Source organism: Canis aureus, chromosome 16, assembly GCF_053574225.1.
Source record: "Canis aureus isolate CA01 chromosome 16, VMU_Caureus_v.1.0, whole genome shotgun sequence".
NCBI classification, from domain to species: Eukaryota; Metazoa; Chordata; class Mammalia; order Carnivora; family Canidae; genus Canis; species Canis aureus.
Window position 1 is genome coordinate 62,192,236 of NC_135626.1, and position 23,759 is coordinate 62,215,994.

Sequence of the window (23,759 nt, forward strand, 5' to 3'; positions counted from 1 at the left end):
CTTTCGTCAGGTTAGCTAGGGAATGTGAAAAAGCGGTGACCCCCCCAGTGAAAAATCCAAACACTTAATTGGAGACCAGTTTCCTAGTTCAGAGTAGGCTGAAGATATCTTACATTAGCACTTGGCTTTCTTCTTGTAAGTAAGTAACAACACTTGAGGTTTTCCTGAGACATAGCAATATGTGTTACAGTCATGAAACATGTTTTTTCCAGATGCGTTGATCTTTCAGATTTTTTTTTTAATTTTTATTTATTTATGACAGTCACAGAGAGAGAGAGAGGCAGAGACATAGGCAGAGGGAGAAGCAGGCTCCATGCACCGGGAGCATGTGTGGGATTCGATCCCGGGTCTCCAGGATCGCGCCCTGGGCCAAAGGCAGGCGCTAAACCGCTGCGCCACCCAGGGATCCCCATCTTTCAGATTATTGATACGTATGTCTAACCTGTGCTTAAAAACACATTTAAGATTTTTACCCTCTGGACACCTTCTTAAAATGCCTGGCCACGCCGTGGACAAATGCTTCGTAGAAGCAATTCTTAATAAAAAATGGCCAATTTTGACTTTACTATTAAGTTATATGTAAGTGATTCTAGGGGAGGTCGTTTTAATCATGGAAACATTTTGAAATGCTGTTTGCTTGTGTGTCTCTTTATTTGTTTTTGTGTGCTTTTTAACTTTTACCATGGAAAATTTCCACATCTACCCATCATCTGTGTTTGATAGTTATCACCGTGTTCCCAGTCCTCTTTCATCTCTGCTGCCACCCACTCCCCTCTCCCTCCCACTCCCCTGTCTTATTTTAAAGCAAATTCCAGACATCATATAATTCCATCTGTAAATATTTCAGTGTATTTCTACAGATAATCATGATTTCAGAAATACACATGCACGCACACACAAATGTGCGGAGTTTGTTTATTTGAATTGGAATACAGATAAGGTGAGTACTTTGTGGTGGGTTGATCTACCTTGTTGATGCGTAGAGTACCCCACAAGTTGTTACCTGCCCTCATCCTGCATCACTTGTCTATTTTCTTGTAATTTATTGGTTGAAGAAACCAGGCCATGTGTTCCTTTAGAGAGACCTTGCTGCCTAGATTTTGTGCATTGCTTCTCTCCACTTTGCTCACACAAGCCTCCCTCACCAGTTCTTGACTCTCCTCTATGAGCCAGGTCAATCTAGAGGCTTCGCCAGATTTGGTCCAATTGGAGCGGTGCTCTGGGGCACAGTGTTTCATGGGTGGTGGTGTACACTCCCTCTAGGACGAATATAGTATTCTTTGGGCGGGGGGGGTTAGCAGCTGTTCATGCTTGTTACCTGGATCGCAAAATGATGGTAATGTAATTCTGCTGTCCATCCCCTGGTCTGTTAACTGGGATATCTCTATAACGAGAAATTACTTCTCCCTAGTTATTGGTATCTTGAGATACAGCTCATCTAGGAAAGCCAATATCAATACTTACTTTCCTTAGCAGATTTCAAAAGTGAGAGTGGGCTTCTCCTCTGAAGGTAGCCCGTACGGGGTGTGTGTTGTCCTAGTTAATGCGCAGTAAAAGCTTCATGGTTGCCTCTGTTAACCATTGATGCGCATGTTGTTTCATCTTGGACCAGTGGAGGCCTCTTTGATGTGGCTCCTGGGTCTTTTTGATACAGGTCTTGCGTCTCTGATCACTTCTTTCCTATCTGGTATGACTGGGCAGGATGCTCCATACTCATTTTGTCCATTTTCTGCTCTAGGCCTGCAATCAGCCAGGTTTCTGAGGAATCCTGGCTTCTTTTAGTGGGAATGGTATTTAGAGAGCTTAATCTGGGCCCCAAGGGATGCTCACTGCTCACACTCAGCCCCCCCTTCTCTTTTAGAGATAGAATGCATTATGAGCTTTCACTGATTCAGTTTCGGGACTGCAAGGTTTTTACCTAATCCCATGGGTCTTACAACTGTGTCTGCTTTCTCCCACACCGAACATTTGGATTTTTCATAGGCATCAACATGATTAGTCATTTCTTTGATCCCACACCACACTCAGCACTTTCAGAAAGCAACACCAACACTACCAGCAATGTTTTTACTGAAAACTTCACAAGGTATTTGTAGTGCTTTCTGATGTTGGGGTGTAGATGTCAAGTCAGGTCATCCTGCTTTAAGTCACATGGAAGAGTTCCTCCCTGTCTAGTAATACTGCCAGCCAGATAGATTAGTACAGCTGAGTTCATTTGTTTCATTTTACTTACAGTTTTTAAGGACTGTTTTTAAAATTTTTTAATTTTGCTTTATAGTTGCATAAAATATTCAGTGGATCCCAAGTCAAATACACAAAACAAGGTAAATTCAAAGGAGTTTGGTTTCTATTCCTGTCCTTTTTTCTTTTTCTTTTCTTTTCTTTTCTTTTCTTTTCTTTTCTTTTCTTTTCTTTTCTTTCTTTTTTTTCTTTCTTTTCTTTCTCTTCTCTTCTCTTCTCTTCTCTTCTCTTCTCTTCTCTTCTCTTCTCTTCTCTTTTCTTTTCTTTTCTTTTCTTTCTTTTCTAGATTTTATTTATTTATTCATGAGAGACACAGAGAGAAGCAGAGACATAGGCAGAGGGAGAAGCAGACTCCATGCAGGGAGCCCAATATGGGACTCGATCCCCAGGACTCCAGCATCACACTCTGAGCCGGAAGGTAGATGTTTAACGGCTGAGCCACCCAGGCGTCCCTCTTTTCTTTTCTTTAAGTAGGCTCCACACCCAGCATGGAGCCCAATGTGGGGCTTGAAATTCTTACGATCCTGAGATCAAGACCTGAGCTGAGATTAAGAGTGGACCCATAATAGACTGAGCCACCCAGACGCCCCATTCTGTCCTCTTCATCCTATGTCTCACTTCCTTCTGTAGCAACCACATAAATAAACATTTCCACAGTGTATGTGTATATAAATACGTGTGTTTATACACACACGCACATTTGTTTGCTTCTTTCTTAGATAAATGGTCATACTCTATATACATTTTTTTTCCACCTTTTTTTCCCCACCTTATTAGATTAGAATCAATGTGTCCTCGTTAGAATCAAAACTGCAGTTTTTCCTTGAAGTCAGGGTTTCCCAAATTGGCACTGTTGACCTTTTGGGCCAGCTAATTCGTCTTTGTGGCGAGAGTGTCTCCACATGCTGTGGGGGTAGTTATGGGTGTTTAGCAGCTTACTGGGTATTTAAACGTGAGGTGCCAGGAACCTCCTCCCCAGTTGCTGCTGTGTCTGGGGACCTCAGGTACTTCATTAAAACCCCTCGGAGGCAGAGCACTCCCTGCTGGGAGCAGCATGTTCTAAGCAGGTCTGCAGAGACCATGTGAGCCCTTCTGTTTCAGAAGTGGACTCAGACCCCATCTTGAAGCTCTGGCATCTGATTTTGGATTTAACCACCAAACCAGCTCTTGTAATTATCTCGTGCTCCTTCAGCATAGAAGGGAAGGAGGGGGGGAGAGAGGGAAAAGTGGGGGGGAGGAGGGAAGGAGGGAGGGAGAATTATTACTGAATAACATACAAAGCAGAGAGAGGCAAGGGTTTTGTAAGTTTTATGTTGGCACAATGTGTGGTGACCTGAGGTGTGACCCTGGCCTCGAGCAGTGGTTCGAGGATGAGGCACGTGAGGGCCTCTGGATTCCCTGCCATGTGTGCATGCCTCAGGTCCCCTGCTGTCCCCACAGTCCAGCTGGACTCTGGGCGGCCACGAGGAAGAGCCAGGGCGTCTTGCCAAGGGCCAGTGAAACTGTCCCAAGCAGCATCCTCGAAACTGGGGTGGAGCAGATGAGCACAAGCCTGGAAGATGGGCTCCGCAAACATGGGGCGCCAGCCGGGAGGTCACTGGGGCCTTGGGAGCAGCCGCAGAGCCCACCGCTCACCTGCGCACGTCACTCCCAGATTTCTGATGCTCCACATGGATACCGGATTAGGCTTGACAGAGGGGATCATCATGAACATCATGAAACTAATAGAAAATGAGAGATTTCTTTGGAAAGTGAATAAACAAGATCAGCAAGCATGCTTCTGTGACAGCTGAAGGTTTGGGTTTATGGCTGTAACCAGCAGACGGTGGACTCTGATAGCCTGGCTCTCCTACTGGCTGCCGCTGGGCCTGCGGGCAGCCCTACTGGGGCTTTGCTCAGAATGGACTTGGGTGGTCAAAGCATCAGGCAGCTCTCACTTTGTCCTGAGTCACTTTGGTGGCCATTTCTTTGGATGAATCCGAACATGGTTCAAGGCGACAGGCATGCCTGGGGGCACGGCCCTGGTTGACTGCTTTGCTGGACTGGGTCTGGCAACCATAGAACAAATACCTATTTCCTACTCAGTGTGAGGCCTCTGAGTGCTAATGTTTATTTATTTCCTTACTCATATTGTTACTGTTAGAGATAACGTGGCCTATAGTGGCAGGGACAGGCTGCAGACCTAGGCTGCCCATATCCCCGTGTCCCCTGGATGCTCCAGTCCTGGGGTCCTAGGCTAGTCTTCCCCGAACCCTCCTGTCTGCTCTGTTTGGCTTATTAAGTTCTGGGTTCTCTTTCCTCCCCACAGGGCAGCTTTGTAAATACTGAGTGTTCCAGGTAACCAGCAGTGATTGATCTCGCTCGGAGGTGGTCTGGCGTTAATGTCAGGAAGGAGCAGTGTTTCCAGTGCTAATGTGGTGTTTGGAAATTGGCAGGAGGCAGGAGCAGTGAGAGGTTTTGGCTGCGGTGTTCCCTTGATGGCCTGTGTGCAGTTCCTGGCTCTCTGCTCAGTCGGCACAAGCTGTCAGGCTCTCTTGAGGCTTCTGCCTCTCTTGAGATGGGGGATTGCCTGTTGGGGAGTGCCAGAGCCCAGAGGCCATGCTCACCCAAGACAGGATCATCACATTGGGATGGCCAGACGCGGCCCTTATGTCTGTTTCTTGCTTGTCCTCCGTTTGCGAACAGGTGAGAACACTGACCAGCGGCCTCCGCATGTCCACTAATGTCCGCAGGGTACTGAGCAGTAAAACCGAGGAGTCTGGCTTAGAAACACACCTTGCCTGCTGGCTCAGCCCCCTGAGTGTGAAGCGGGGGTGCTCCCGATGCCTGCTACGCACGCTGCTGGTGTGTGTAGGCGAGTGGCGCAAACCACGGCTCAGGACGGTAGCTGGTGCGACCCCTGCGGCATGAGGGCTGACCTCTGCCCTCCTCTCCTGCTTCCTGTTTCCAGGCCCCCTGCCCTGCATTTCCTCATGTCGTCTGCACGGCTTATGAACTGGGCAGGTGCAGGATGGTTTTAGTTGTTCCAGGAGGAGGGAGTTGAGGTTTGGTTTGGTTCTCAGACTTTCCCAGGTTGAATGGCAGATAACTCACTGATCTGGAGCTGAATCTCAAGCCTTCCATCTCGAGGACCCTAACTGTAGTAGAGGGGAGGCACTCGTGGGCCCAGCGGACCCTCCCCTCTGCAGCTTCTGTCCAGCATGGAGTGGCACGGCCTGGGTGCAGAGGGAGGACGAGAGGGGACACTCACCAGAGGAGCCTTACTGAAACTGGGTGTGTGTAAAACCTGTCTGGGTGTGCGGTATGGCATCGACAGCGAGCAGCCCATGGTCAGCCCCCGAAAGTGACCGGATCTTGCTCTAGTGGGGGCTGCTATGGGGCAGTGCAGACACGTGTCTCAAGCCAGTCAGAGCCTTATCAGAGACACCACTGATCTGGGCAGACCTTGGTGGGACTTATGGGGTGGGAAACCTGAAAATACTTGTGTCAGCTTCTAAGCTCACTCTGTGAAGTAGGTGGAGCTGATTGTTAGAACCGGAGCTGGCGGAGCTTTGACAGTGCATTGTGAATCAAGAGGAGGGAGTCTTTAAAAGACCAAGAATGTGTCTTAGAGATAATTTACTAGAGTAGAGTAGTAGAGGGGAACCCTGGATTATTGAAGCAAACATGAATCTTAGTCCATTCAGATCTGTCTGCAGGCAGAGTGTAGTGAGGCATGAAGATGAGCAGCCCTTTCCCAGAGTGCTGACCGGGCAGGCGGGGAGGCCCGTTGTGTGAGCCACTCCGGCTCCTTCTGAGCAGTCATTTTAAATGAGACAGTGAATCACCTCTTGAATTCCATTTGTGTTAGCTAAAGTTTCAGAGTAATATGAAAAAGAACTAGCTGGTCTGTGACTTCTGTGTTTCTGGACTTCTTCTGAAGTTCACCTTTTCTGCTTCTGAGAAACAACTGACCTCCCCTGTGCACACGCAGGCGACCAGAGCTCAGCTTGGACGGGTGCACCTCCGGGGAGTGAAGAACAGAGCCTGGCCGGGCCGGGGGTTCAGAACAATGGTGCTTTCCACCCTGACATGGGCTCCGGCTCCCTTGTTTTTGTTTTGTTTTGTTTTGTTTTGTTTTTGTGAGATGGTTTTAATTAGTCTAAGATCTGTCTTTTGGTGACAAGTTTGCAGAGGATACTGGTTACATCAGGTACAAAACTGCGGCTGTGTCCGTGTGTGGTGCTAAGAGCCAGCACTGTGTTGCAATCAGCTTGAGTCCCTGGGAGTGAGTCCTTCCGGGCGGTATAGACTCTCAAGGAGGGTTATTGGCTGAGACACTGCTTCTCGCCTCCTGTTTATACTTCTAGGACTCAGGTGTTCCATTTAAACTCATAAGATAAGTGGTAGCTTTCTTTTGTTTTTGTTTTTGATTTTTTTTTTAATTAAGGGATTTTGGGGGAAAGCCAATATTATAATGACATCAGGAAAAAAATGACACAGATAGCATCTTACTATGAAATAACGAAAATAGTGAAAGAAGAAAATATGCAGCCAGATTGGAACATTGGATTTGTGCTGTGTAGCAGCCTACCTGCCCTGCAGCCTTCCCATTGACAGACTAGCTCTGCGGTCCAGGCTGGGCCCTGCAAGGTTATGTTGGGAGAGCACAGCTCTCCTGCAGTCAATTTCAAGTAAATGATGTGTAAACCATTTGTTAATAAAGTCAGTGTCATTTAGGCATACACCCGTGAATGTATGGCCCCTGCTCATCTTGTGACTCTGGTGCATCCAGAGATTGGGACTCAGGGAACTTTGGAGGCTTCTGTCCTCATCAGCTTGTTGTCTGGAAGGCGAAGCAGGCCTGTATGGAGGGGGCCTGATCTCATATAGTTCACGTGGAGAAGTTGAGAAGTGGCATCTGTAGGCCAAGGAGAGCTGCAAGGAGCAGTGGGAGGAGGCAGGAGCTTGCTCTGGCTTGGTCAGGCAGACAGGGCAGCGCAGGTGGAGGAACGTGTGAGCAGAGGTCCCAAATCATGATGGGGCACCAAGTAACCAGACCTGCAGAGGCAGGTGGGGGCGTGGGGCCAAGGGGGTGTGCGTCCTGCCCAGGCATGGCCCTGTTCCTGGGGGCAGCAAACATCCCTACTAAGGATTTGCTTTTAGACGGCAAGTGGCCTGATCATGTGCTTGGGAAGGAAAGCTCTCCCAGACTGGACAGACATGGAGTCTGGCTGGTCTGGAAGCCTGAGGACAGCTGGGGCATTTGACCCCAGATCAAGGCAGAGGCAGGACAGCCATGCTGTGAGTGACAATGCCAAAGGTACACTGAGCCAGGCCTGGAGCCCCCCAGATGGTGGAGACCTGAGAGGGAGAGCAGAGTGATGGATGGGCTTGAGGTGTGCGGTCTGGGTGACTGAGAACCACTGATGCAGAGATTAAGGTAGGGAGCCCAGAGAGTGGGCCTGTGTGGAGCAAGGCAAGGAATTCCATCGTGGGTTTGTGCTTGAAGGTGCCACCCAGGATGGTGGGGGGAGGCATGCAGTGTGAGAGAAAGGCTGAGTCACAGCCTTGCCTGAAGTTTGAGGGAGGAGGCTGGACTAGGGAGAGAGGTGAGAGACAGCAGGCGAAACAGTCTGATGGAGGAGGCAGGGGAGGAGAGCCACGTGAAGGCAGGATGAGGATTGGCTTTCAGGAGTTTGAGGGGCCGCGTGGGTCACCAGAGACCTGGCTGGTGGCAGGAACTGCCGAGCATTTGACCTTGAAGACCTGTGACTCTACAGGACAGTCTGAGAACAGCAGCGACATGTTGGAATGGCTTGAAAAGGAGAAGCTCATGACCTTATATGTGCAGAGGGCCATCCGCACACCCACATGTCTGCCCGTGTGGGGTGCTGTGCTGTTCCTCACACTGGTCCTCCAGCCAAGGGAGAGGAGTGGGACTTGGCCAGACAGCACCCACCCCACTCTTTCTGCCCAGTGTTTACTCTTTTCCTTAGTCTTTGCCACAGGGAGTATCCCCGGTAGTCCAAAAGCAGGTGCCAGGCCAGGTACGCTACTACTCTTCCATCCCCTTGTCTCCAAGGAGCTGTCCTGAGAAAGGAAATGTCTTTTCATTACTTTTCATGCTGTTACAAACCTTGAAAGACACATACATTTGGCAGTGACAAAGTAAATCTTTCCTTCTGTCTCTTCTTGCAGACAGCGCTCCTTGGTTTTTCACACCAGACAGCTTGGCTCTTGGGAGGGTCACCTGTCTGCCTACCCAGGAGAGCCTGCTTACAGAGAGCGTCAGCTGTGTCTGCATCTCCTGTGGTACATTAGCTGGTTGTGTCCGTGGGTGCTCACGTTGCCCCCAGCATCTGCCCTGAGCTTGTTTAGAGCCACAGGAAATCATTTGCCACAGGACCTAGTAGGTGCTGTAGCAAAAGTGCTTGCTTTAGCACTGCCCTCCATTCCCAGCAGAACTGGATTTTTCAAAATCTTAAGCAAATAGTCTGAAACTCCAGTACTCTAACATAACAGCTCTTTTTGGAGAAGCTCACTGGGCTTGCAAACTCTAGTAGGATGTCTTGATTCATCATTTGTTCCTACACAGGTATTTATCGAGTGCCACCTATCTGCCAGGCATTGCACTTACCCAGTGTGGCCATAATGACCAGGGAAATTGTGATCCCTGCCTTCACGGGACTTCAGTCAGGGCAGGAGAAAGGGGAGGGAGGGCCGACAGATGGGTAACGAGTTTTGTTCCATCCAGGTTCGTAAATGCCTTAGTAGGGGAGCTCGACGTTCTAGGGGAGCGTTTGGTCTTGGGTACCTAATTCAGTTTCTGGGGCTACCAGAGAGTAAGTTCTGGAGAAATGACAGTCAACCTGATACTTGAAGAAGGAAGAGGAAATGTCCAGGCAAGACTTGGAATTGAGGATAGAGGACAAGTAGGAAGAGGGTCTGGCCGAGGGGCTAGAAGGTAGGTAAGAGCATAGACCTGAAAGATACTTGCCTGCGGTTGGAGCATAGACTCTCTGAGGTTGTAGAGACAAGGTTTTGCAAGGATTCATGGGCCATTCTACAGAGCTTGCAGGGTCAGTGGGAAGCCATCAAAGGGTTTTCAGCAAGTGAGACAGACTGAGTATTGAGGAATAGATTTGGATAGAGTAGAGTAAGACGCAGATTACTTGGGAAGTTGTGGTAATCTAAGAAATACATGGTGGTGGCGGCGGCGGCGGTGGTGGTGGTGGTGGTGGTGGTATTGGTAGTGCTCATGGGGATGATGATGATGATATCGGTGGTAAGGGTGGTGGTGGTGGTCACGGTGAGGATGATGGTGAGGACGGTGGTGGTGGTCATGGTGGTGGTGGTATCTGCCTTGGTTTGGCGTCGGTGGTGTGAATGGGGATGCAAAGGGCTGTAGCAAAAGTCAGTGCTTTTTGAGGGGTGGAAGCATAAAGTCCCTGAACTGCCAGCACCTGGAGCTTTCCATACGGGGCTACCACCTAGGACAGGTGTCTGTGGAACAGACCTGACCTTCCTCTCTACCCAGCATTTCCCTGGAAGTACTTGCTTCCTACTTGGGAAGAGGCAGATGGTGGAATATTTTCAAGAGGCAAAACTGGCCTGAATTCTAATGTTAGGTTTGTTCCTCCTGGACAGTCCTGAGAAAATCTCTGAGACATTTCCTTTCTTGAATCTGAGCTGGAGATATCATCCATTGCTGAGGAAGGATGGAAGGGTGGAAATAAGATCATTGGTACTCTCATGCCAGCTGGGTGAGGCGGTGGTGGTCTTCACTCGACACCACCCCCAGGAAGCAGGTGCCCACACCTGCTGCCCACACCTCCTCGCTGTCGGGTCTGCCAGGAGAGAAGACCCTGGAGCACATCCCAACTCTCCATGTTTTGGGCGCACTGGTGGCCTCACGTGACCAGGAAGGGCCTCTGTGTGTCCAGCCCCTGAAATCCGTCCTTGCATGAGGAGGGCCCCGAGAAGTATGGCTGCCCGGGGAACGCAGAAGCTGGCTGCAGCAGCACCGCTCTGGCCTCCTTAGCGCAGAAGTTTGTCAGTCTCGTTGCAGGGCCAGCAGTCATTACTGAGGCCAGGCTTCCTTCATACAGCCAAGGGGCAGCCCTGGTCTCCTGCTGCTGCGTCCTGCACACGTTCCACGCATGTGCCTGACCACGTCTTGAAGTTTGGGCTTAGAGCCAGAATGCTGGGAACCATAGGCCATGTTTTCGAGACTGTTGTGCCGTGTCTTATGGCCGCTAAACAGTCAGAGGTCTCCCAAGGGGCTCGCTGCTTCCTCTGCCGCTCGCAGCCCTCTGACTGTGGAGCTGGATCTGGCACTGGAGTTTGAAAACCAAACCAAACATGGCGTGGTGACATTTAATTTAGTGCTTCTCATTTCAAAGCCCTTAAAAATATTAATTAATTCCCATAAGATCCCAGGAGGCATATTATTCACATCTGTAGTGCCTTTCATGCTAGTCCATAATGGTCCTCTGTGCAGTAGGAGGGAGAGTGAAGCTAAATCATTTTTTTTGCAACCCCACAGGAGAAGACCTTGGTGGAGCCAAGGTCAGCAATAATGAATCCCTGATTGTATGGATGTCTCTGAGGAATGTCCCCTCCATGGCCTTGTGTGTGATTTGGGAGAACAGCACTCCCCTTTCGGACTAATCTCTGGAGGTAGTAGATGGTCCTCCTCTGGAGCTGGGGCTTTGCAAACCCCAGTTTATTTGCCACATGGAGGAGGGCAAACTGAGGCCAGCAGTGAGGGAGCAGCGGAAGGGAGAGAGGCGTGGGCGGCAGCGGGAGGCACTTGTCATGTGAGAAAGGCGCCTAGTAGCCTGGGACTGTGAAGTGAGTGCGGGCCTCACGGAGGGGACAGCCTGCTGTCGCTGGGAGCTGGTGTGGCCCATTCCCTTTTCGGGGTGCCTTGTCTGTGAGCAGCTCTGTATGTTGGGGTTTCTGTACCTGAGGAGCAAGAAAGCCACTGTAGGAGGATTCATGAAATTAGGAGGCTCCCTGATAATCTGGGTTTGGTTTGGGGCCTTCTCTTCTAAGTCACTTTCTGATTTCACGGCATGCTTGTGCAGGGTGGTTTTGGAGGATGTGTGTCCAAGTCATCTTCATCTCTACCTAGAACTGGATTTTCATTTATCAGCCACTGACTCGTCACTGTTACCAGTGACCACTCCTCTAATCAGGAATGCTGTCCTATGTGGTCCCCCCCCCCACTGTTTAATATGCAGAATTCCAGATGGCAGAGTGGAAAGAGCCACTATGAACAGGTAAGTGCCCCACCTAGACCCAGCGGTGTCTACAGACACACTTCATGATAACTGTGCTGAGACTCACTCATGTCACTTTAGCATCAGGTAGGATTCATCATTTCCCTCATCTCATTACTGAGTGTTGTCATCACCACCAGATCTGATCATCGCTCAGCACCTGTTGCTAGCAACCGAGCGCATTGTGAAGCTGTGGGAAGAATGTAAAGATAGAGCTAGCTGAGTGGGACACCCAAACAGTTAACCGGGTCCGTCTTTCTTGAACACACGCGAGACATAACGAACACCACATGTCAGCCAGAGAGAGGAAAGACGGTGTGTCCTGCCCGAGGGTCCAGAAAGAGCTGTGCACCAGAGCCAGGGCTTCCACAGCACAGGGTTTAGATGCCGCTCTCCTCTGTGCCGAGCCCCGGCTTCACCCCAGCCATCTCCCGGCAGACCAGCCCTTCAGAGCCCCATGGGGCCCAGAACCTCCATCAGAGTCACAGTAATGCACGCTGCCTTGCCAGTGACAAGGAGCTTGGGACAGCTCACACACATGTGAGTGTTCTCTCCAGCCTCCTCTGTGGCACCCTTATATTACGGGTAGGGCTCTGGCCCGTTTGTAGGAGACACGGGGAGGCAAGGCCACGTCACTAGACCCTGACCTGCCGCCTCGGCACAGGCTTCTAGAACTGTCCTATGGAAGGACCGGGTGCTCCCCTTCAGTTAGTTTGCAGAAAATGTGGGTAGGGAATCTGGAAAAACTTAGTTTTGAATTTCACCATCGTAAAGCTTCCATTTGGTACGTCCACTGATAATGCTCGGATGGCAAGATGCAACCTGTCACCAACAGTGTGCGGTCGCTGATAGCAGATGCTCCTGTGTGCGGTGGGCCCCGTTTCCCTGCTGGTTCTTCATGTCCCACTCTGCATTTTCTTTTGAAAGGCCAGGATATCCTTTGTCCTCGGAAGCATGGGTGGCCTTTGGGCCTTCTGACTGTTCACTGTCTCTGCTTGTCACCCACCAGGCCAGCCACTGCTCAGCAGGCAGCACCAGCACCAAGCCCCTTGTGGGCACTGATGGCCCCGGCACAGCTCGGCCATTGTGCATGCTCCTCGCTCTTGCCACTGCTTTCTTCAAGTGACATCATGATTATACTGTGTTTATTTTTTATCTAGCCTTTTATTATTTTTTAAAAGATTTTATTTACTTATTCATGAGAGACACAGAGAGGCAGAGGGAGAAGCAGGCTCCCTGAGGGGGTCGATACAGGACTCGATCCCAGGACCCCGGGATTACACCCTGAGCCAAAGGCAGATGTTCAACCACTGAGCTACCCAGGTGCAGCTTTTATCTAGCTTTTTAAAGAAAGTTTTAAAAGTTCATCCAGGTAATAAACATGTACATTATTTAAAAAAAATTAGAACATAATCCGCACCTAAAGACAAACCCTTTTAGCTGTGTTTCTCTAGTAGATGTGGTTCTATTTTAACAGAATATGTTTATGTCACTTTTTGATTTATCAATTTGGGGCATTTTTATTGATTTCCTGGTGTGGCTTCAGTACTTCTATACGTGTCACTTCCACTGCATCATCCATGATGATTATAGATTTACTTTTCTGGTTATTTTTACTGGGAACCTACCTCTGAAGCAAATATAGATTCCTCTGATGAGCCCCACGTGCCCCTCACCTGGCAGCCTGGCCTCCGTGCACGGCTGCCCTCCGTGCTCAGGTCAGCTGGAAGCCAGAACAGGTTTTGATGAAATAAAATCAGGAAGCCAGGAAACATGTGTTTGGGTCTGTGGACCTTGTGGGGTGGCCACGTCCCTGGACCTCCCCATTTCAATGAGACAGGTCCTAGAGGAGGTGTGGGGGTGGAGGAAGGCTGAGCCCTCATGGCCTTCCTTGTTTACTGTGTCCCTTCTTGCATGGCTGTGTCTCCACGTGAACTTCTGTAGCAGGTGCTCTGGTGCATCAGAAAGCATGTAGTTACATTTATGAGCAACACACTGGATTTGTCAGTTAACTCAGGGAGAACAGACCTCTTAAGAATGTTGGTGCGAGGGCACCCAGCTGGCTCACTGGTTTGTGCAACCCTTGGTCTTGGGGCCATGAGTTCAGGTGCCACGTTGGGTGTAGAGCTTACTTAAGGAAAGAATGTTGATGTACATACCTGGATGGGAACATCTTTCCATTTTGAAGTCTCCTTTGCATTTTCTGGGAGATTTTTTTAAACTTTTCCATGTCTGGATGTTTTATCCTCTGTGTTACATTCACTCCTGTGTCCTTAATCTTCTCTGTTGCTTAAGGAATGGGTATTCTTCTGTTTACATCCTCTAACCACTTACTGTCCGTGTGCATACAGACTGTTGATATTTCTAAGGTAGTTCTGGGTCCTGCTTCTTCAGTGAATCCTTCCATCTGTCGGCAGGAGTCCAGGCAGGAGCTGGTGGGGCAGAGCCAGGCCAGCGTGGTGACGCAGAGGGGGCTGGTGGCTTCCTTCCTCTGGCTGGCATGGGACTGCGCTCCCCACATTTAAACAAATTATCTTTTCCACACTCCAGAGGGTTTCTTCCAGAGGATTCAGTGTTTCTGAGAAAAACTTTTGTTATCACAGTGGTGGTACCTCTTGCTCAGTGTGGCCGTGTGGCAGGCTTCACTCATTCATCTCATGTGATCTTCTCTAGGAATATTTGTTGGATGGATGAATTTCCACAGCCACCTCTGAAGGAGTCATTATCCCAGGTTTAGAGATGGAGAAATTCGGGGTCACTTGTCCAGGGTCACACAGCTGTTCAACGCAAACTCAGAGTGAGGAATGGGGTACATATTCCAGGTAGTCCCATGAATCCACGGTGAGTTTCTTAATTTCTTCTCCCGCAACAGGCCCGGTACAAGCAGAGCCTTGACCCCACTGTGGACGAAGTGAAGAAGCTTTGTACATCCTTACGCCGAAATGCCAAGGAGGAGCGGGTTCTCTTCCACTACAACGGCCACGGGGTGCCCAGGCCAACCGTGAACGGGGAGATCTGGGTCTTCAACAAGGTAGGTGCACCATCAAACGTTCGTGTGAACCCAACCCACTTCTCTTGCTGCCTAAAGATGTGTCAGTGTTGGTGGTTGACCGCAGGCCCCGTTTGCCCATGGCTGCGTTGCTGTGCACTCCGCTTCTGCAGACCCCAGTGCAGTGAGGCTGGATAGGTGCAATGGGCCAGCAGTGAGGCAGGGAGTCATGGGATCACCGCCCACTCAGCGATGGGGGCTGGGAACAGGCAGGCGGGCTGTTTCTGGCACCAACATGGCCGGGGAACGACTGCCTGGAGGCCGCTGTGTGGTGCTGGTGGTGTGTTTTTCCTGCCGGAGGCAGGACTTGCTCACGCTTCTGCTGTGTGTGTCGCCCAGTGATCAGGTTTCTCAGTTCAGTTAGTCTTTCTTTGAGAATCAGCGATTTCCCGAGAGAAGAAAATGGTGCAGATTCCAGCGAGCTGGCACAGGCCGCCTGCAGACGCAGCCTGGGCTCTGCCCCCACCATGGCCACGCTGCCGGCCGCCCGCAGCTCCTTTACCCAAGATGGTGGGTGGACGCCAGGGGTCGGCCACCCCCTCCCGCCGTCTTCTGGGCCGTGCGTGGTAAGTCCCTCTCGTACCCGGTGTGCAAGGCGGTGCCTGGAGGCGTGCAGCATTTGGTGCCACGTAACCGCCAGCCGGGTGAGAAGATGCACCTTGGGAGCCCCTGGGCCCACAGAACAGTCTCCCTCTTCCCTGCCAGGGTCACCAGCACAGCAGATTCCAGTATAGCGTTACTTTCCTTCCTTTATGGCATCTCCACTTTCGTGTGGCTGTCCAGACGTGTTGGGGGTCAGGTGCTTTCTGTTGATGGGGTTGGGATCCTTCTGTGCCTGCTGCACCCGCTCCCTATTCTGCACTGAAGACCCGTCCCTGCGACTTTGGTGCCTCTGCCTCCCCTCAGCCTCACTGCCGGGTGTGGGGACGTCTGAGGAGCTGCTTGGTGCCTCCTGTGCAGGCGCATGTCCAGGTGGTTCCCGTTGTTCTGTCCTAAACTGCCGTTTTTGTCCCCAGCCCTGTGGTCAGGACTTGCTTTTTCTGCCCACTGTGGGGGGTAACACAGGTCTCCCCAGTGGCCGTGACATTGAGCACCTTCTGATCTGTTGTTGGCTGTCTAGGCTTCCTCATCTTGAAGTCACACTCTCCATTTTTCACTTGGGTTGGTGTGTCATCTTCTTATGGATTTCAGAGAATTCTTTGTATTCTGGACAGCAACACTTTATCATTTTTATGAGTTACAAGTGTCTGCTTTTAATTTATGGCTTGGTTTCTTGGTTTGTTTCTATTCTCTTAATGGCGCCCCTAGCGGACCGGAGTTCTTCATTTTCACGTGGTCATCCCGGTCAGTCTTCCTTTGTGGGGTGGACATTTTGTATCCTCTTTAAGAAGATTTCCCTTGTGCCATCTTGGAGAAAGGTATTCCACTTTGTTCTTCCAAAAGGATTGTATTTTTGTCTATTACATTTAGGTCTTTAACCTACCTGAAATGGATTTTGAACATACTGTTAGGTAGGGTTCATACTGTGTTTTTTATCCCTCATGTAATGGACACCTACCTGTTCTGTTCCCGTCTAATGCCAACTCTGAACAAAATCCGATTTCTACAGTGCGTGGGCCTGTTTCTGAGCACTGTGTTCTGTTCCGTGGCTCTGCCTCTGTGTGCCAGGAACCTGTGTTAACGAGTATTGGTTTCCAGTGAGTCTTCGTATTCAGGAAAGCAAGTTCCTCTTTTTTTTTTTTTTTTTTTTAAGTTCCTCTTTTTTGTTCTTCAGTTCTTCTTGGCTGTTCTTGGATCTTCCAGTAAAGTAGTAACTCAGGGGCACCTGGTGTCTCAGTCGGTGAAGCATCTGCCCTTGGCTCAGGTCATGATCTTAAGGGTCCTGGGATATAGAGTCCTGCATCGGGCTCCCTGCTCAGTGGATGCTTCTCTCTCTGCCCCTGCTCATGTTTGTGCTCGCTTGCTCTCTCTCTCTCTCGCCCCCGCGTCAAATAAATAAGTAAAATCTTAAAAAAAAAATAATTAGTGAATCAACTTGTAAACCAGTTAATTAATGGTGGGGAAGATTCAGCATCTTTATAACGTTCAGTCTACAAAACTATGCTCTTTTTAAATATCTGTCAATAGTATTTCAGAATTTTAAAAGCACGGAGCCCAATGTGGGGCTTGATCACACAAACCATGAGATCATGACCTGAGCCCAAAGCAAGAGCCAGATGCTTTAACTGATTGTGCCACCCAGTCCCTCCCTTATTTTTTTAGTTTTTATTTAAATATTTTATTTATTTATTTTAGAATGGATGGGGGTGGGGAGTGGGGGAAAGAAGGAGAAGGAGAATCCCAAGCAGACTCAGTGCTGAGCACAGAGCCGACACAGGGCTTGATCCCATGACCCTGAGATCACAACCTGAGCAGAATCCAAGTCAAACACTTAACCCCACTGAGCCCCCCAGGCATCCCTATTCATGGGTCTTTAAAAAAAATTATCATTATCAATAGACTTTAGTTTTTGGAGCAGTTTTAGTTATAGAAACATTGGGAGGTACTGAGTGTCCCATGCACTCTGTCCCTCCCCCACCCTCACTGGCATCGGCACAGGCGCTTGCCATACTTCCTGATCAGTACTGTTCCGTGTGGACCTGCTCTTGCGCTGCACACTCTGTGGGTTTTGTCAGATGCCAGATGCATATGACACCATCACGGTGTCATATGGGGCACTTTGACTGCCCTGAGATCCTGTGCTCTCCCCTTTATCGCTCTAGACCTCCCTCCCCTGCCCCCCCAGCAGCCAGGGACACTCACAGTCTCTGCAGTTGTGGCTTTCCCAGAGTGCCACAAAGTTGGCTGGGATCCTACAGTCTGTGGCCCTTCTCACATTGTCTTTTTTTCAGCCAGGGGTACACATTTAAGGTTCCCTCCTGTGTTTTTGTGTCTTGATGACTTACTTCTTTGCCACTGAGTAACACTTCATTGTCTGGATGGACCCCTATTGGGGGACATCTTGGTTGCTTCTGGGTTTTTGGCTATTGTGAATAATGCTGTTATAACGTTTTGTGTTTAGGTTTTTGGATAGACATAAGGTTTATCTAATTTGGGTAACTACTAGGAGTGCATTGCTAGATCAGATGATATGTGTAGCTTTCTAAAAGCAACTGCCAAACTGTCCTCCAAAAGGGCCATGTCAGTTTGCCTTCCCAGCAGCAATGAATGTGAGTTCCCAGTGCTCTTCATCCTGCTAAGCATTTGTTGTTGCTAGGGTTTGGATCTTAGCCCTTCTAATTAGGTGCGCAGTGGTGTCTCATTGTTGTTTTAATTTGCAATTCCTTAATGACATATGATGTGGAGTATCTTTTCATCTACTTATTGGCCATCTGTGTACCGTCTTTGGTTAGGGTGTCCACGTCCATATCTTTGCCTCCCTTTTTTTTTTTTTTAAGTAGGCTCCACACTCAGCATGGAGCCCAATGTGGGACCTAAATTCACGACCTGAAGATCAAGGCCTGAGGTGAGATCAAAAGTCAGATACTCAGCCAACTGAGCCACCCAGGTGCCCCTCTTTTGTCCACTTCTACATATGGTTGTTTTCATACTTTTTAGAAGGAATTCTTTTTATATTTTAGATGAATGGCCTTTATCAGTGTGTATCCTGTAAATACTTCCTCGCAGTGTAGGACTTGAGTTTTCATTCATTCAGTAGTGTGCACTGACTCTTTGATGAGTCCAGACCAGTTATTCTCTAGAATGCCCCACATTCTAAGTTAATTTATTTTTTTATAAGATTATATCTGGCTGGATTAAAGGCAAGACCAAACGCCATGCCATCCACAGGGATGCACTATAAATACAAAGATAAAGGTTGGATCCAAGAGAGGGTTCATGCAACTACTAGTTGTAAGAGAGCTAGGGTGGCCCTGGTCCTAATCAGAAAATGGACTTTGAGACATGAGTGTTGCCAGAGGTGAAAGAAGGACATTTCATTTTTTAAAAAGATTTTATTTATTTATTTATTCATGAGAGACACAGAGACAGAGAGGCAGAGACACGGGCAGAGGAAGAAGCAGGCTCCATGCAGAGAGCCCGATGTGTGGGCCTCGATCCCGGGACCCCAGGATCCCACCCTGCGCCAAGGGTGGTGCTAAACCGCTGAGCCACCCAGGCTGCCCAAGAGAGACATTTCAGAATGATGAGTGGTCAGGTCACCAGAAGGACATAAACCATCCTGAATGTATATGTGCCTGATAGAGTTCAGAGTACACAGAGAACAATTGCTAGAACCAAAGCAGGAAAGCAGCAAATCCACGATTCTAGTTGGAGCTTTGAATAACCATTGATCAGTAATCAATAAGTTATAACTGACATTAAAATTACAGGTAAGATTGATAATTAAAAACCCACAAAGAAAACTGCAGACATAGTATGTTATTTCTAGTTAAAAAAAATTCAGTTACTAATATAAAAGATTGGCACCACAGACCTCTGTCCAAGCACTGGAAAATATGCACGTTCTCCGGTACAGGTGCCATCCAGGAGAAGGGCCATGGGCCACGGCACACACATCTCCTTAAAGGTCTAGAGGATGGATATCATCAGAGTAGATTCTCTGATCACAGAATCTGGAATTGTAGAATATCTGGAAAATCTTCAGATATTTGGAAGTTGAATGACGTGTCAAAAAAGATATCACAAAGGAAAGTAAAGATAATTTGAACTAAACAATGAGAATAAGACTTGCCAAGATTTGCTGGACACAGTTACCGCCATGCTTGCTTGGTGATGTATACCCTTAAATCTTTATACAAAAAGGCAGAAAGGTTTGAAATTAAAATCTCAATTTCTACCTTAAGCTAGAAAATGATGGGCCCACTAAACTTAAAGTAAATTGAAAGAATGAAGTAACAGCACAAATCAGTAAAACTGAGGACAGGCAGTGGAGAGAGCTGGCACTAACATTTTTTTTCTAGCTGATGCGTCTCTAGGTAGACAGATCAAGAGGAATAGAGAAGACACGATCCACATTTGGAAATGAAAGGGCGGACATCACCACACATCCTGTAGACATAGAGAAGATGAGGACAGATTCGTATTTTATTCCAATAGATTTAACAACTTAGATGGGAAATGCCTTTAAAACATACAACTTACCCAAAGTGACCCACAGTGAAATAGAAAACCTGAGTAGCCCTGTATCAATCAGAGACATTAAATTCGTAGTTAAAAGTTTTACAGGGGATCTCTGGGTGGCGCAGCGGTTTGGCACCTGCCTTTGGCCCAGGGCGTGATCCTGGAGACCCGGGATCGAATTCCACGTCAGGCTCCCGGTGCATGGAGCCTGCTTCTCCCTCTGCCTATGTCTCTGCCTCTCTCTCTCTCTCTCTCTCTCTCTCTCTGTATGACTATCATTAAAAAAAAAAAAAAAAAGTCTTACAGGTTGACTCCTAGATGAGTGGATATTTTTCTTTAAATATCATCTTACCAGCAAACTGTTTTCTGACCAGTGTATATAAACTGTTAAAGCATATATGGCAAAAAGGGCATTTGGGAAGTGTTCTTCACAGAGCATGAGGGGCACAGGTGGTGCCAGAACTGAAGAGTGAGTATCCCTTATGCATGGTGGTTTGAGAACTACTCCTCTATAAATCTGCTTCTCAAATAGGATAAGACATCTGAGACTTGGTTAAGGTTTTATATCTTAGCATCAAGGGAATCATATTTTTTTAAGAAACTTTCAAGCTTTTCTAAAGAAATAGGCCCAAGGTTTCCAGTACTTCTGAAGAAATAGATTCTTTACTGATGGTCTTCCTTCAGCTCTTGCAGAGAAACACCAAGTCCTAGAAATCTTCAGAAAAGTCAAGTTTACAACAAAATTAGCAGCTTTTTTTTTTTTTTGACTCTTCTGCACTCTCAATATGGATAAAGTAGCAATTATAACAAATGATTAATAGGATCTGGCACAAATGTTGCTCTTTAAAATTGCAAGTATATGTTTTTGATAATTGTGCATTTAAAAACCTCTATGATCCATCTTTCAACAGGATCAATAATGAACTGTATATAAAGCAGAATGAGAACAAGAATGTCACTATGTGTTAGAGAATTGGTTTTCAAAACCAATAAATTCTATTATTTAAGTGATATTTATTTAGAATTGTTCATGGATTAACTAGTTCTTTAACTGTAATAAAGGCAGAGCAGGAGTCAACAAAGCTGTGAGCCTTCAGCCTTCAGGGTTTTGAGGGGCTGAGGGTTTGCCTGTGGCTCACACTCCGGAGTTGTTGACAGCCACATGTAGGCCACCAGGCCTGCTCTTTACGCCTGACATTTCTGGGCCTTCAGCTGCTGCCTACTGGGTGATGTGTTCAGAGAACACCCTTTGGAAAGAAGATGAATCTGCTATGCCCCCTCCTTGGCCAATGGCCGCACTTAAACAGCTCTGCGGTGCTGGGCACACAGGGTGATGTGTGAGGTCAGAGGGAAGCAGCTGCCTCGGGTCGCTGTCCAGGAGGCCCTTGGGAGGAGGCTGTGAGCGCAGCTGCAACGTCTGACTCACACTTGAAGGTTTCTGGCAGAAGTTGTACTCGAGTCTTCTCAGAAATGGGGAGGTACTTCTTCAGAGGTGCGCCACTTTCCCCAGCAACCAAGTGCCGTGAGCCCCCCTCGTCCTTGTGCCACCGCCCCTGAACTTGACCCAGTCCTGAAAGATGGGCTCATGAAGCAAGGGGACCCTTTTTTTTCTTGATCTTTAATATAACATATGAAGTGGGTTGTAATGAATAAATTCTCTAAAACCTATTTCAGTTTTTTTTTTTTGTTTGAAATGAAACCATGGCCTTGAGTATTTTTTTTTTTTTTTTTTTTTTTTTTAAGAGAAAGGAGAAATGCTTGGGTTGAGGAATTCCCTGAACTTGTAGCTTTGCCAGGAGAAACCAAACCTCTACATGAAGGGCCCTGGGTATCCGGGTGGCCTCCTGCGCACAGAGGGGCCTCGCACTCGTCCAGCCTGCACAGGTGGTTCCACCATGATGATGTGGGACAGAGCAACAGCTGTGCACTGGACGTTGGTTCTGTTCTCTGCTCCTGGCTCCGCAGGCCCGTTCGCAGGCTGTGATTCTGGCCTGAAGCCTGACAAATGCCCAGGGTCTTTCTGAGATGGGAAATGAGATCTACCTGCACTGTTCTAGTAAGAATTAGTTCTCAAAGCTCATTTTCCTCCATGGTATAATAGAGCTGATTTTGTATTTCCCAGCAGGCACAGATTTCCACACTTCTGCGACCTCACTAACCTGAGCACGCAGCTGCAGTTGTAGATGAGATCGCCTCTTGTAAGAGGCAAGGTTCTCACCAGGGCAGAGTCTCCCTTGGGGCGCATTGGTGATGTCCAGAAACCTTCTTGATCTGCAGCCGGGTGGGGATGCTGCCAAACATCACACGGTGCCTGGATCCACCCCCACACCCAGTGATTGGCCCAGATGCCCCTAGTGCCAGGCTGAGAGGGTGCAGGGAGGGTGCTGGGGAGTGGATACAGAGAGGGGCTCTCTTCCCCACCATGCCCAAGAGGCCCCGTCCACTTCCGGCTCTGCCTGGTGGAGTGCTTGCCGAAGGCTTCAGGCTTGTGCGAGTAATAGTGCCTGCTTGTTCTAAAATAGTAGATGAACGTAGAAGTATATACAGTAAACCCTGGAGGCCATCCTTTCCCTCCTTCCTTTAAGTAGTTTGGTACATTTTGTCTTTTTAGAAAGTACAAGTAATTTTTGTTGTAAAAGATTCCAAGAGAGCAGAAGTATAAAGGTAACACAACTCTACCCCGAAACACACACCTTTACCTGCCCAGCCATTGCTAGTTCGATGCTTATCCCTTTGGTACCATTTATGTGACTTGTTTGTTGGACAGACGCTTCTCATTACGTGCGGACGAGCAGAGCCCAGGTGCCAGGCTCATGTGCTTCACACACACAGCCTTCTCCTTTTCTTCCCTAAAATGATGTCATTGTCTGTGCAGTGTTCTCAGATGTGCACTTTTTAAATCATAATAAGCCTTGGATGTCTTTCCATGTCTACATGTAACAAGCCCAGTTTTTTTAGGGCTGCGTGGTGTTCCATGATGTGGCTGTATGGACACTCCTTTCCTTAATGGTCCTTCATGTGGGCAGTGCAAGGATCCAGGATAGGCTGTGATGGTCCATGAAGGCCGTTGGGGCCTTGCTGTGGCCACATCGGGATGTGGGCCCCAGACCCCTTCCGTCCAACACTCCCCTTATATCCCTCTGCTCTTGTCCTCTGCTTGATTGGAGATGTCTCACCATGTCCACATCCCACAGGGGAAAGAAGAAGGAAGAGCTGAGCAGGAGGGTGGCACTGATAGTTTGGACACATCGCTTCTGATCAGGTCCCGTTGGCCAGAGTTTGGCTGTGAGATCAGATTGAGGTACAGAGGAAGCTGGGAAATGTGCTTAGTGAGAACTTGCATTGGTGAAGAAGAGGGAGAAAAGAGAGGCCAGCCGTCTCTTCCACGGTGGCATCTAGATAGCTGACAGGTTTTTATCAGCAGGAGTATCGTACATCCTCATACATACATTTCCGTGTGTACATGCAAGTATTTCTGTAGGATGGACATCTAGAAGTCAAAGGGATGTACATTTAATTTTTTTATTTTTTATTTTATTTTATTTTATTTTATTTTATTTTATTTTATTTTATTTTATTTTATTTATGATAGTCACACACACACACAGAGAGAGAGAGAGAGAGAGAGAGAGAGAGAGAGAGAGAGAGGCAGAGACACAGGCAGAGGGAGAAGCAGGCTCCATGCACCGGGAGCCCGACGTGGGATTCGATCCCGGGTCTCCAGGATCACACCCTGGGCCAAAGGCAGGCGCCAAACCGCTGCGCAACCCAGGGATCCCGGGATGTACATTTTAAAATGTGTCCATGCTACCAAATTGCCTTCTAGAAGAGCTTCTTGGGACACCTGGGTTGGGTGCCTCAGCTGGTTGAGCATCTGACTCTTGATTTCAGCTCAGGTCATGATATCAGGGTCATGAGATCAAGCCCCATGTTGGGCTCCATGCCGGGGAGTCTCCTTGAGATTCTCTCTCCTTCTGTCCCCCCCCAAAAAAAAATAATAAAAATTAAAAAGCTTCCTTATTACACACCTACCAACTGGTGCTTTGTTGAACACATCCTGGTCCATCCATCCTCTGTATTTC

The 23,759-nt window shown here is 48.3% G+C and overlaps 1 protein-coding gene across 4 annotated transcripts in view; it reads left to right on the plus strand.

Moving 5' to 3' along the window:
* RPTOR (regulatory associated protein of MTOR complex 1) overlaps positions 1 to 23,759 on the plus strand; it is a 333,774-nt gene that overhangs the window by 122,686 nt on the left and 187,329 nt on the right. For all 4 annotated transcript variants that reach the window (XM_077854547.1, XM_077854548.1, XM_077854546.1 and 1 more), the window contains exon 4: positions 14,380 to 14,538. In XM_077854547.1, the coding sequence (XP_077710673.1) occupies positions 14,380 to 14,538 (159 nt within the window). The remainder of the gene's footprint in view (positions 1 to 14,379; positions 14,539 to 23,759) is intronic.